Here is a 14980-nt window from a genome sequence, read left to right as displayed (position 1 = left end):
GTTTCTTCAGATTTTCGTAACTTGCAAAGTAATTGGAGAGAATGTTCAACCAAAACGTTTCGATTCAGAGTTTTCGTTGCTTTTTGACAGGTTCTTTGGGTTATTTCAATGACTTATTCCTACTTTTCTGGGCCAATCACAGTTTACGACACAGTGGCAAACACCAATGAGAATGCGTCTCTTCTACAGCGGCGTCGAGAACTCCGAGAATGTATCCGTGCTGCGACACGTGACTTGAATCAGCTGTTCCAGACAGATTGCTGTCAAAACCAAATGCAAACTTGAGATTGCTTAAGATCACTTCGAACATCTTCTTGGACGTAAGACGTTGGTCAGGACTACTTGTACTGTTTTAAGTTGTAATAGGCTGTGTACAAGAAAACCTGACAGTTACCATGAATATAATCAAAAGATAACTAACGCTGAGCTTAGTAGATTGGTAAAATGAACAAAAATATGAATTCCCCGTCGAAATTGACGGAATTTGCTCCACTGAGTCCAGAAGAGAATCAGCCAGTCGTTGCATCTCTCTTCTCTAAGTTGTTCAACTTTACCAAAGGTAAGTCACGTCTTGAATGTTTGAAGGTATTTCACAATCATCGGAGAATAATTAATATCAACTTCGTATCACACGCTTTATACTAAACTTTTATTAATAGCTACATTTGTAACATGAGGCGATGCCTCCCAAAAGAGATTACCATTTCGTAACTGCAAATGAACGTTCGTGAGAGATTAACTCTCTTGTTTGTGAATATGATAACTGGCCAGTCGCGTTAAAGAAAAAATTTCCTCTTATTTCAATCTGACTGATTTTACATTTTGACTAAAGAACATCAGAAATTTCTCATAATAATATATTATTGATGAAATATACATAATATTAGCAATTACGAAGTATGACATATAATATTCAGCTTAGTTTTAATACTCAGGGTCGTTGTCCAATGATGGCTCGGCAACCTCTCCTAACAATGATGAACAAAGCTCTTCCGGAGAATCAGAATCATGGAAACAATCTGATAGTGTGGAAAAAACTCCAGATGAAGATACCTCGAGCGTTATGAATTTGCCACTGGACACTATTGAAGGACGTAGCCTGCCTAATGTTCTAAAGCGTATCAGTAACATTGTAGCGCTAAAAAGCAGTGTATGAAATTTGTTATCAAGTAATGTTTTTTGTTCTACAGAGATCAACTTTGCACTTTTCTACAAATGTTTCCAAATAAGTCATTTACGTTACTCTACAGAATGGATGCCACTTTTATTCCAAACTTACTAAACTTTCGCTTATTTGCCTTCAGTGAAAATCAGAGTATGAGCAATCAGTATTTTTATATATGTATATATTTTATATTCTACATAAGGTAAAAATTGTGAGTTTGGTACATAAAGGTGAAATTACGTATGATGTATTAATTATAAAATTGTTTCATAGAATTTACAATCTTACAAGGATACGCAACTCAGGAGTTACTGGATGCCAGATAGCGTCAGTAAACAATGTTACGAGTGCGGCGAACGCTTCACAACTTTTCGTAGAAGACATCATTGCCGCGTATGTGGCCAAATCTTTTGTTCAAGATGTTGTTCTGAAGTGATTCCTGGAAAGATCATGGGTTGTACTGGTCAGTTAACGAAATAAACTTACTGTTTAAACAGGATAATTGCACCAACGAATGAACCATTCTACATAGATTATCATTCCACAGATTATGTATTTGAGATTCTGTGAGATTTTATTTTCTGTTTAGGCATTCTTCTTTACTTAATTTGGTTAGTCAAAGTTAATTATGGATTTGCAAGATATATGCAGTTAGGTTTTAACAAGGGATTCCATACTATTTCAAGACTTGAAAAACCAAATAAGTGAAATAAGACTGGCTTTGTGAAAATGTAAGAGTCTTCAAAACTTCAGTCTCACATATTTAATTGAAAATTTTTATACAACTCTGGGTTGAATTGCATATCACTTTGAAATATGTTAAGTACTGACTACTTAATTGCTGAGAGCGCGTTTTGAAGTAATAGAACTCAATGTTGAGTATCTTAGTGTTGTTGTTATTGCTGCGTATTGCCTGAGTCTTCTCTAAACCGTATGAACTCACATAAATCCCAGACATGGGGTAAAATCCCTTATTATATTTCCACATTGTTTCTAGATCTCATAATATATTATTGAATTACAATTATAAATGTTATTTTTTTTTTCTGTAGGTGACTTGCGAGTATGCACTTACTGTTGCAAAGTTGTTTTGTCCTATTTACAATCTTCCGACATGGGTGCTGACCTGACAGCAGATCTCAAAGCGTTACAAGAAGACTTACAAGTTAAGTATGGAAATGATATACCACAGGCAGCTCAGAGAAATGTCAACGATGATACAGACCCTGAGATCCAAGTCAGAAGAAAGACTAGCGTTGGATACATGGAAGAAAAATATGCTTTGGGATGGTACTTGAATATGCCACATTGTTTTTTTAATTTGCATTATTATCACCATCGCCATTCTCATTAGTACCATTAACAATATGATTATTATGCCACTTCGATATGATGTTCCAGTTGAAATTCTTCTGCTAAATCTCTTTCACTTTGATTATCGAAGTTTTACAGTTAATTATAATCTTTTTGACTTTCCAGCGCTTCAACAGGATACTTGTCGTCCGAAGAACGAACTATGGCTTTACAAAACTCAGCGTCTCTGAGAATGATTTATGAAGAAATATTCCGTTCTAGTCAGGCTATCATATTACAAACTCACCGACTCAGGCTGCGGAGTTACCCTAATTGCTGTCTGGGTAGCGAGCTAGTTGATTGGATGATAGCTCAAAATAAAGCTGCAACTCGGTAAAATCCACTGTTTATTTGGATTTGTCAAACGTAGTGATTGAATAATAAATTTGTGTAATGTTTCCATCAATCTTATTTCACAGTGTCCAAGCAACAGCGATCGGTCAAGCGATGCTAGAAGCAGGATTTATAGAGTGTATGCTAACGGAAAATGTGTTCACGGATGGTCCAACAATATTCAAACCATTGAAACCAGCCAGAGTCCAAACGAATTCAGATTTCTCAGCAGACAAGCGAACAACTTGCGACGCACAAGAGCCTGCCTGGGTGAAAACTATTCCTCAACACGATTCAACTACAGGTACGAATAAAAATTTTTACTGACGTTCTGCTAGCATTGAATTTACATCAATCACAGAATTTGAGATCGTTATACTTACAGATTCCGAAAGCGAAACTAAGCAACCGAACTCAATGTTTTCTACAATTGGCCGTATGCCATCATCCAGTTCAAGTTTTTACTTGGATTTAAATCTGGAAGCTTCGACGGTGACATTGAAACGTCCGACGTCTGAAGAATTAAGTGTACTTTCAGTTGATAGTATTGACAACTTGGTTGAAAAGAAAGAAGTCAATTTTACAGCACATGAATGTAACTCCGGTGTTCCAGACGAATTATTAAAGGATACACTTCATGTTCAGGACTACAAAGAAAAAAATAGTTGGCATAAATCAAATAACTTGAAAACTGCTTTCGGTGAAAGCAATGCTTACAATAGATTGGAGTAAGTAACAATAGTGCCGATTTAACTTTTAACCTGTTCAGAAGGATGATGTATTCAACCAGTACGAATTTTCATTACTTGTTTCCAGAACTGCTTACAAACAACACGAAGATTCGTTACTCAAACAACTTTTGAACAAAGAAGGCTTGGCGCAAAGCTGGTCAGAAACAATCCTTCCTATAGCGCATCAAATTGTTGATCAAGTTAGGCCAAATCTCAACCATGACGCCGACGACATGGATATCAGACAGTACATTCAAATAAAAAAGGTACCTGGTGGCAACAGAAATGAGTGCGGCATCATATCTGGCTTGATTTGTAGTAAGAATGTTGCTCATCGAGGCATGAACGCGATGATAGCCCATCCGAAAATTCTACTGCTACAATGTGGTTTGACATACCAACGTGTCGAAGGAAAATTACTGAGCTTAGAGCCAGTTATGTTACAGGTGGATACAGAAAATTTTTAAGTCAATCAAGATGTTCAAGGATGTATGGGACTACAGTCAGGATAACAAAGTGATGAAAAAAAAAAACAAGACAAAGAAACATAAAACATTACTAAAGCTAATCTAGTTAGATATATTATATCTAAATAATTTACGATGACCTGGCTCAAAATTTTAAATGCGAATTTTCCATGTAAATACCGTCGTCGGTTGACAACTGTAGAGAAATTACATTGGTCTATTATTTTTAATGGAAAAAAACACAAGGCTTGACTGATTTACTTTGGGTAACAATAATGTATTTATTATCAAAACACAAGTCTATCAGGTGTAAATTGTCAAAATTGTACACATCGGATTTTTATTTTACTAACTGATGAGATAAAGAAAGAAACAGTCTCAACAATTTTTTGTGCATGAATTTTTCAAATGCTAAACTAATGTGATTTCTCTATCGTTGTTGATAACAAGGTGTCTGTAGTTGAAATTCCGCGTTGAAGCATCTGCTTCTAGGTCACAAGAACTTTTTCGGCTTTATTCAATTCAATGTGGTTGAGTTACACTTTTCAAATCTTTGTTATGTCATGTTTTTGTTTCATCACATTTTTCAGCTAACTGTACGTCACATATATCCTTCATTTGGAGGGAAAAATGACTCCAATAGATGGAAAAATCGTTCAGGCCCAAATCGGTCCTATTATAAGTTTCACGTAAAAATTGCAGGAAAATGAATACCTAGGTCACACGGTTGCACGAATAACAGCACTTGGCCCAGACATTGTGTTGGTGCATCGATCCGTATCTAGATTAGCTCAAGATCGACTGAAAGACTGTGGTGTTACTTTGGTCTTGAACGTGAAGCTGAGTATCCTTGAAAGAGTGGCGCGATGTACCGGAGCAAATATTGTTAATAGCGTGGATGCCCATATAGCAGGGCGGTATCGTCTTGGCACGTGCCAAAAGTTCTACCTTAGGAATTTCCCAAACGAAAACAGTGAGTGAATATAGTCTCAGTATTTGATGACTTGCAGATATTTCCCTGTGACGACAATTTCACACACCATTCAAATAAATTTAATTAGGACAAAGTACTCTAAGAATAGTCTTTGGGCAACAACTGAATTGGTGCATGTTGGGATCCTTATTTCTTTGAGATGATCTGTTTGCCAATTCAATGTTTGGAATAAGCAGTAAAAATTTAATTGACTTGGTATACATATTTTTGCAATAAATTGTACTGTTTTTTCAGATGGAGTGAAAACGTTAATGTTTTTTGAAGGGTGTGCAAATTCGCATTTAGGGTCTACTATATTATTGCGCGGAGGATCTCAGAACGAATTGAAAAAAGTTAAAAAGGTGACATTGATGATGATCTTTTCTGCTTACTCGTGGCGAATGGAAAAATCATTCCTCATGGACGAATTTGCCAGACCTCCATCGCCGAAAGCTGATGCATTTCTGGACGAAAATTCACCTAAGAATTCAGTCGATAATGCTGACGAACCGGAAGATGTGCTGAGTATAGAAAGAAATGTTGACAGTATTCAAATAAACATGTTCCCAGAGAACTATGCTACTGCAAATGATATTAGCAAAAACGAATTTTCAAAAGGCGACTTTGTCTTTGATAAAGACAGAGATCTACCATTTGAAGTCAGTAGAAAAAATGATGAAAGTGAGACTCAAGATATTGACAATCCATTATTTAGTCCCGATACTTTCAAACAAGGTTCCACAGTACTAAAACAAGATTCAGATCCATACGATACTCTGAAATTATTCAAATCTAAATCGAAATCAGTTGCATCTCGTGATAAAAATAATGAAACTTCCAGCAGGTATGGAAGCAATTCTATTGAACAAATTATAAGAGATTCTGAACAGTTTGCCACAGCAAGTGAACAAAATATAGCTACAGAGCCGATCAAAAGCAATACCAAACCTCATAATGCTAGCGAAATAAATCTGATAAACAAAGAATATAAAACTGATGATGTTGCAATGGAAATGAATTATCCTAAATCTGACGATGAAATGAGTGAAAAAGTCAAATCAAAAGATAAAGCGGCGTGCGAAGAAAAACGTACTTATAGTAAATCTGTCAGTGATCACAGCGATCCACTGCATCAGTATTTGAATGAAGAGAACGATGTTTTCAATGAAGCTAACTTAACTGTTCAGCAATTGAGCGTTGCTGATTTACCATTATCCAATAAGTTCAAAAAAGCATTAGACGATACAATACTCAGCGTATCTCCATATTTAACATTTTCCATACCCTACCTAGAAACGGAACCAGGACGGAATTGTACACTCAGACAATTTTTTCCCAAAGAAATATATCATTCCATGCAATTCACAGATAAAGTCGAAGGCGTTAGGTCAAACAGTATATCTGCGGAATGTGGGTATCAAGATAATCAAATGATGAATTTGAGATTGAAACCACCTCATGCTTTTGTTGGGACTAATATAACTAACAGTGCGGACAGCCGGGAAGTTCAAACACTTTTGGCTAACTTCCGAGCATGCGGAAGTCGAATATATCCTACAAATAATGTTATAATGGATATGAAACCAACTGTGGTGCCGAACGACAGAAATGATCACATTGCCAAACGGCTCGACTGCCTGGATCCCTTGACACATCAGAGGTTATCCGTTTTGTTTTGCAGTTTTTCTCACAGCAGCAACACTACTCCAGCATTTTGCGTAAACCCTTGGGTAGTGAACATGGATTTGTATGGTAGAAACGACATTGCTTTGGGGCTTTTCCTCGAACGTTACTGTTTAACGACCGAATACATGTGTCCAGCACAAGCATGCAGGGCACAAATAGCTCAGCATGCTCGAAGATTCACTCACGAAGGAGGCTGTGTTCATATCGGTTTAAGCAAATTAGGGAACGAGCCGTTTGGCCAGGAAAACACCAATAGAATATTAATGTGGAGTAAATGTAACAAGTGTAAGAGTGTGTCGCCTGTTGTTCCCATGTCAGATGACACATGGTCATTGTCGTTTGCCAAGTATTTGGAACTAAGGTTTCATGGAAGCATTTACATCAGGCGGGGAAGTGATTCTTGTCAACATTCACTTCATCACGATCATTGTCAATACTTCAGCAGAAATAATATGCTGGCAATATTCAAATACGCACGAGTATCTCAATGGGAAATATCTTTACCGCCACCGCTAATAACAATCAATTACGATCCAAAGCAACACAGCAACGTCATAGAAGAGATGAAAAATGTGGCACTCAAAGGAGACGAGGTCTTTTCTAGCATTCGGGATAAGCTTGTTACCTTGGCTATCGACCCTGAAAGTTTGAATGCCATGAAACAGCAGCTATCGAAAGACCAGCAGTACTTCAAAAATAAAATTGAAGAAATTCAGTTGAAGCTAACATCACCAACATTAGAGAATAAGAAAATGGAGGGCAGAAATGCTGAGAAAATTGTACAGTCATTGATGTTTAGGATTGAAGATGGTATTGTGATTTTAAAAAGGCTAATATCCGAGGCAGTTTTTGGCTGGAATAACAGGATCCTAGAGATCACTGCCAAGAAAAAGGATGATAAGCAAAGGAGGTTCGCGGAACGAGCAATGACGACTGGGAGTAGCAATTTCATTGAATCAGAAGGATTCGTTATAGATGATGCAGCACCTGAAACACAACTTGAGAGTCCAATGTCAGCTGACTATAACGCTGTCGATGCAGTTACCGCAGTTCAAACTGATTTGCAAAGCGATTTTGTTGATAATTCAGATAATGAGGTAGTAGAAAACAGCAATCCCGAGGACATTGTAGTGATTCATGAATCCCCTAAAACTCATCATAGGTCGTATTCCGACGTGCTGCCATTGGCGTCGGACGATATACCGGACAAGAAGAAAAAGAAGAAAACAATATTATCACAATTACTGCCGTCGGTCCCCATCATCAACCCTATCCAGTGTCCGTTGGGTTCTCTTGAACATCATTTACTTTCATTAGGGTAGGTTCAATATGTGTATAGTAGAGCGCTTTTGCTACAGTGCTTAGTCTTTTTGAGGCTTTGTTCTAGACGAGATGCATGCATTTTTTGCATACATCCATAAAAAAATTGGAAAATTTAAAATGTGACACACTCTCATATGTCACATAGTACAAATACGTACGGTGTGCTTTAAATGTGGAAGATTTTGTGCAATGGTATCCACAGATATTTGAATAGAACACAGAGATTAAATAGAAAAATTAAAAATACATTTCATCGACAAACAACGTTATTGCTGTGTTATTAGAATTTTTAATGGAAGAGATAATTTGCAACGGTTTGGTGCATTGATGATATTTGAAAAGTCTAATCAACTAGAATATGTCAGTCATATACAAAATAATTTGTGCGAGTAAAAAAATTGAGATTTATCGATAACAGTTTTGTACCTTTTGTTCATGCATATTCAGAATTTGCAGCATCTACATTGCGATTAAATAAAATTTGACTTTTGAATTCCTTACAAATTTTCACAAGGTTTGAATTCCATTATTAAGTACTTTGTAATTTGCAATCAGTTGAAGTTTTATTTATAAATGAAAATTAATTGAATCTTAATGTACAACAGCAATGCTACTGAAATTTGTAAAATATCATAGAGAACTAAATTTGTACATATATGACATACCACTTACAGTATAAGTTACTGTATTAAGTAGACTTATTAATTGCAGGTCAGTCGTACCGATCGTTGTGTATGAGTCGGAACCTTCGTCCATAATAGCCTACGCACTTGATTCTCTTGACTATAAACATAAACTGCAAGAACTGTTACGATCTACAAAAGGCTCTGAGTTAAATCCGAGTCCACTTTACAAGCGGAAATTCTCTGATAACAAGGAAAACGCATCTGAATTGACACAATCAATAGAATCAAAACGGCCGTCAGTTCTTTCTTTCTTACGTGGCAGCAGTCCCAATCTTGCCAGTCCAGTTGAAACTGAAAAAAATTTACTGTCAACAGACAATTTGCCACAAACTACCGTCGCTACTCTTGATTGTGAAGAAGACAAAAAAGCACTTAAACATCAGAATTATATAGAAGTCCAGTTTAATGACACAACAACGAATTTCTTCTGCAGAATTCATTTCGCTTCACAGTTTGCTGCTTTGAGAGAAAATGTTTTACTTTGCGGCGAGGATGGATTCACCCGGAGTTTGAGTCGAAGCGTTCAGTGGGTTGCTAAAGGTGGAAAGAGCGGCAGTGCATTTTGCAAGACTAGAGGTAAATCATTTCCGAGTATACTATTGTAAAGTTCAACAACGGGTAATATAAAAAATCACCAGTGAAAACACTAGGTTTCTAACTCGATTATGGAATAGTGGTATTTTTGGAATTCTACGGTGAAATTTCTTATCAACCCGTAAAGAGCTGTGTTCAATGAGCCTTTTTGGTAATAAATATGCATAACATTAGCCAGTTTTACTTGATGTTGAATTTCAATGTGGTCTAACTTGAAATTGGAGCAAAAGAAACAATTATCTGTGTATTTGGTAAGCTTGCATTAAAGATAAGTACATATGGTGCCCAGCTGCAAAACAAATGTTTGTTCTTGATATGATTCTGAAGTTTTATATTTCTATTTAAAAAAAATCTCCCTATTATTCATGAATTTTGGTAATGTTTCAGATGACCGTTTTATTTTGAAGGAAATGTCTCGGTTAGAAATGCAAATATTCCTTGACTTTGCACCTAACTATTTTGCGTACATGGAAAAATGTCAGCAAACGAAGCAGCCGACGTTACTTGGAAAAATTATTGGAGTATACAGAGTATCGTTCAAAAACAATACTACTAACGCTGCTCTACGAACTAGTTTGTTAGTTATGGAGAACCTGTTTTATAACAGAATCATTAAGGATAAATTCGACCTAAAGGGTTCCGTGAGAAATAGACTAGTTAATCCCGAAGAGACAGATCACGAAGGAGAAATTGTTTTACTGGATGAAAACTTGTTGAACAGTAAGTAAATGGTGAAGGTCATCGAAACTGTTATGTAACACTCTTCACTTACAAGTGGTTCGCATCTGTTTTCATTTTCTTGATCATTCAAACATACTGAAATTTGAATAAAGTTCACGGAACCATAATTTTACTATGAGTTACTATTAATTTGTTTAGTGGAATATTATGCGATTGGTGAAGTTTTCATGAATTTGATCCAATAACTGAATAAGCATTGTATTATTTCAGTGAGCTGTGATTCTCCGTTATACATAAGACCTCATGCCAAGGCAGTTCTAAATAAAGCTATAGAAATGGATACAAAATTTCTAGCTGATAATTCTGTGATGGACTACTCATTGCTAGTAGGTTTGGAACCAACCACCGATGAACTGGTACTAGGGATTATTGGTAAGTTTGTTCGCAAATATGGAAACAAATGACGCATTAGTGTGATGGCATAGATAAATTCATATAATTTCTAAATACCATAACTCACTATATTCTTGAGTGAGGACATCTTCAAGATAGAGGATTTTATACTGTATATATATTTTTATTAATTTACAATAGTTCTCTGAAACATCTAGCCCGCCCCATGCTGGTGTTTAGCAAAAATAAGTAGAATAAATAAAATAGTTCTGCTTCCAGAAAATACCTATTTGAGACAACATAAATGATCCATTGTTTACTTTTCCATAGATTACATACGTACTTTTACATGGGATAAGAAGCTGGAAACAATTGTAAAGAGGTCGGGCATCTTGGGTGGTCAAGGAAAACTGCCAACTATAGTATCGCCAGAGGAATACAGAGCCAGATTCATAGCAGCAATGCATCGTTACTTTCTACCAGTGCCAGACAGGTGGACGGGATTAGGTCACGGAGTAGAATTCTCATAAAATAGATGTAATCCTAGAACATAGTTATAATCATGAATCCGTTTTTATGGAAAATCTATGTTGCTATCATTCAGAGATTGTCTACTGAATATTTAGTTTTATACAATTATCATCAAGTTTCCTAGAGTTTTCTAGGCATAAGAATATCGCGAAATGGCATACAATGAGTTTTGTAAGACAAAATGCAATATCTCAATTATATACCTATTTGAATTATCATCATTTTACAATTTAGGATAACCTTGCTAATCCGAGCGAATGTTGACCCAGCCTAGCTCACATAATCGAAAAACGTTGATAGTAGGGAACAAAGAAATCAATACATTTTTGAGTGATAACGAGTAAAAAACATGTATATTCGGCTATGAAGAAAACAGACTTATAATGATTATAAATAGAATTATACACACTAATTCACGAAAAGATGTTACAAAAGTAAAGTTAAACTGTCATAGACGTACGTATTAGAAGTCCTAAAAATGCAGATATTTTTACTGTCGCAAACCAGACAAGAACTCGAATGAAGCGGGCTCGAATAAGCAAGGCTTTACTGTTCCACTAGTAATTGTAATGCAGAGAGATTAGTCTTCACATCAATTTTTAGCTCAATTTTTTTTTCATTGTTAATGAAAATGAGCTAGTATAAGATACCAATAAATATAATGCTTATGTAATTATACTTGACATGAATCAGTGGCAAATGAGGTCATTATTTTGAGCTTGATATTTACTCAGCAAGATAATCCGTAAATTGATAAAATTATTAGTTATCAAACTTTCTATGAAAAATAATATATATAATATTATTTGTACGATTGATAAGTTGTATTGTAAATTAGATTTTGATATCTACTTCAAGTGAGTAAGTGATATCATACTCAATCGCATCATATTCTAAATATATTTATTGTAATCATGTGGTTCTAATTGGAAGGTGATGTAAATTGTATTATATTGTGGTTATCGTTGTTCTCAAGAATGAATTCGACTTTACACTATATTATGTGATGCAATCAATCTCATCAGTGAAACTATAATATTTCGATTCATTTAAAATTTGTTGTCATAGTAAAATTTCATAAAAAATTAGTTTTTACCTGGTTTTATTCCATTGTGTTCCACAAGTATCCAGATATTACGTAAGACAATGCCAAAAATTGGAATCATTCAAAAACATTCTGCACAGAACATTTTTATGATGAGAACGTACTAATTGTCAAACTTTGGTGTTTTTTTCTTTAATCCAATTCTAATGTTTTTGGACTTACTTGATTTAACACGGAGGTCTCCAAAAATTACAAGATTTTCTTTTTTACTAATAAATAGTTATTTCCAAAATGATTAGAAATGCGTTTAGGTAAGAATGTTACAATGGTTGTTTGTAAAGAATTACATTTATGCGTTATCACTATACTGTAATATGAAATTTCTCAAATATTCTTCAGATAATTAGTTAGGATCTATTCGGTGAGGAAAATGAGCTCAGAACGTTAGGGACAAGTAAAAGTACCAGAGTTCAATCATTTTGAACATTCTATAATTAGTATCAGTCTATCTGATAAAATACTACCTAAAATCAATAAGAGCTGCGCCTAGATACATTACTAATAATAAAATAACTTTCTAATTCAGCTAAAAATTCGACTAAGTTTTAACTATCCTCGTCGTTAATTTTTGGAGTTTTAATATCCAATTTCAAACATTGAACATAGTTAACTAAACTTCCAATTAAATGTTTTGTCATATTAACCGATTGGTCAAACTTTTTTACTGCAGCGTACTTGATCAAGTTCTAGAATCCGAGGTTCTTTTTCATTTTTTGACCTTCCAATTTGATTTACCAACTCTTGTTGTGATCAAAACTGATGTATTTGGTTACGTGATTCCTCCTGTTGTTTCTGTAATTCTGCACATTGATTGTTTCCATTATCCCGCTCTAAAGTCAAATTTTGCTCTTGCCCTGGTAACAATCGAACTAGGATTAGTTATTCGCATTATCTAGTTTTGCCATTCATACAACATACATTCATTTTAACAAAAGAATTTCCTGTTGTTTCTCTAGCAATATATTTTTGGATTTCTCTGTATATTTAAAATTAATCAATCATCCATCAGGTCAACAATGTTTCCGCGTATCTCCCACGCATTCGAATATCAACAAATTTTCAAACATTAGTTTTTGGAAATTTCGAATAACTACCCAAAAATATTTCGAATATTCGAGAATTTAATGAATTTCAGAACTAGCGGCTGCTCGAGAATCGGACGAAGTACAAATTTGGCGGTCGCTTGGTACGCGTCGTAATATCGTGAGCAAGCAGAATTCAGTGCCCGTACAGCGTTGACTGAGGATATTCGATGTAAGTGCCCGTATTGGCAAGGAACGCGACTCAAGCGACATCTGATGTTTACATTGAATCATGCTCGAAAGTCGCAAGATATGCGTAAAAAATAACAAGCTGCTATAAAAAAATTTATTTAAGGTTATATAAAAATATGTATATACTTTACGGTCCGGGCAGTTTTCAGGACTTATACATATAAGTGTATATATATATATTTTTTTTAATGTATTTATATTTACAAAATACTTATTACTTGTAGAGTGAAACACACACTAGTTGAGTGAGGATGCTACAGAAATAGGTTATACATTACTTACTTTATTCTCTTAATTGCGTTTATCCACTTTTTTCTTTGCTCTACTTTCCAACTAGCTCTTGGAAATGTGTAAAATTTACACTGACTATTTCTGCCTGTATTTTCACAATTAACAACTCAACTACTATTATGATCAACAATGGCTGGCAAAGGAATATTATGTCCACAAACAAATAAATTATTGGAAGAAACCATCGATGGTGCTTCACTTATTTATGATTCAGTTGAAGCTCATAATTGTGAACAATTGAGGTGGATAAAATGTCATGGACGTCCGCAAAAGGGGAAAAAAAGTGAGCTGATTGAGAGGTTAGGCATCGATATTTGTTTACTATGTGAAAACTTATGAAAAAAATTAATTTTTACATTTTTATTCTAATTAATAATGTCAATTAATTTGTTGTAGTTGAAAAAACATTGTAGTTAAGATGAGTATTACTCATGGTAACAATTTATAAAATAAGTCATTTATATTTTGCGGCTACACATGGCATAATTAATAAGCCAAATGTAAATGTTATACTAAATTGAATATTTTTAGTAGTCTTTATTATACATAATATCTTTAATACGAGATAGTATATGAAAGAGTTATTGAATTTTTAATTAAGATTAATACATTTTTATTATTTGATATTATTCATACTCTACCTGTGCAGCTGCTAAAATATTATCTTTTTTTGTAGGATCAGATCCATTTGCTTCTTCCATGTCAACTCTTTCATATTTTTCAAATAAGCTGGTTCTTTCTTTAATTAGCTATAAACAGGTTTGAGGTTATAACTCCGTAAATGATATTTATGTATAAATTATTGTATACCTTACCTTATTGATTGATTCATCACTATTTTTAAATTCTTGACAGCTTAAGGGATCAGGATTTTGTTCAGTTGGACCACTTTCTCCAAGAAAATGTATAGTGAGCAAATATAAGTATCCTTGGTAATATCATCAATAGATCTAAAACCTCGGTCACTTCTGCCGCATTTTTTCACCCATAATTCATATTTCTCACATTTTGCACATAAATTTATGTGTAATTTGCTTGAGGATTTGATTATCTTTTTGCGATATTCCAGACAAGGCTTTGGAAAATTTATAAAATAATATGTATTGCCTTTAAATGACTTGTACCGTGAGGTTCTCTGTACCGTGTATCACTTTTACATACTTCATAACAACACCGTTTCGTTGTTCCTTTTTTTACAAACAACATAATTATAATGAGTGGCAAAACATTTTTTCCCAATTATGTGACTTATTACTTTACTTTTTTTTCAATTATTTTACACTAAATATGCTTAAATTAATAATGTTTTATTTTTAATTGTCATATGCGGGCACTTTAACATGATTGTTTACAAAAAGCAGTACGAAAAAGATGGCTGATGCTAACGCATGCGC

At 34.6% G+C, this 14980-nt stretch overlaps 1 protein-coding gene and 1 long non-coding RNA gene across 3 annotated transcripts; both read left to right on the top strand.

Moving 5' to 3' along the window:
• Positions 1 to 12004, top strand: LOC107226266 (1-phosphatidylinositol 3-phosphate 5-kinase). Of its 2 annotated transcripts, XM_015667026.2 has the most exons (14): positions 13 to 559; positions 936 to 1150; positions 1439 to 1628; positions 2218 to 2455; positions 2645 to 2851; positions 2938 to 3155; positions 3237 to 3579; positions 3668 to 4028; positions 4752 to 5022; positions 5278 to 8026; positions 8743 to 9293; positions 9699 to 10031; positions 10263 to 10424; positions 10716 to 12004. In XM_015667026.2, exons 1-14 carry the CDS (start codon positions 445 to 447, stop codon positions 10913 to 10915), a joined length of 6153 nt encoding a protein of 2050 aa, XP_015522512.2. In that variant the 5' UTR covers positions 13 to 444; the 3' UTR covers positions 10916 to 12004. The 2 variants fall into 2 exon arrangements, with proteins under 2 accessions (XP_046586048.1, XP_015522512.2); XM_046730092.1 differs by lacking the exons at positions 9699 to 10031; positions 10263 to 10424; positions 10716 to 12004 and having other exon boundaries at positions 1 to 559; positions 8743 to 8952; positions 9033 to 9205.
• Positions 12005 to 12963: 959 nt separating this feature from the next.
• Positions 12964 to 14515, top strand: LOC124292687. The gene is made up of 3 exons (XR_006902546.1): positions 12964 to 13885; positions 14263 to 14352; positions 14442 to 14515. It is a non-coding gene; the product is annotated as an uncharacterized LOC124292687 (long non-coding RNA).
• Positions 14516 to 14980: the final 465 nt, after the last annotated feature.

Source organism: Neodiprion lecontei, chromosome 2 (genome assembly GCF_021901455.1).
Source record: "Neodiprion lecontei isolate iyNeoLeco1 chromosome 2, iyNeoLeco1.1, whole genome shotgun sequence".
NCBI classification, from domain to species: Eukaryota; Metazoa; Arthropoda; class Insecta; order Hymenoptera; family Diprionidae; genus Neodiprion; species Neodiprion lecontei.
This window is presented reverse-complemented; position numbering and strand designations above follow the sequence as displayed.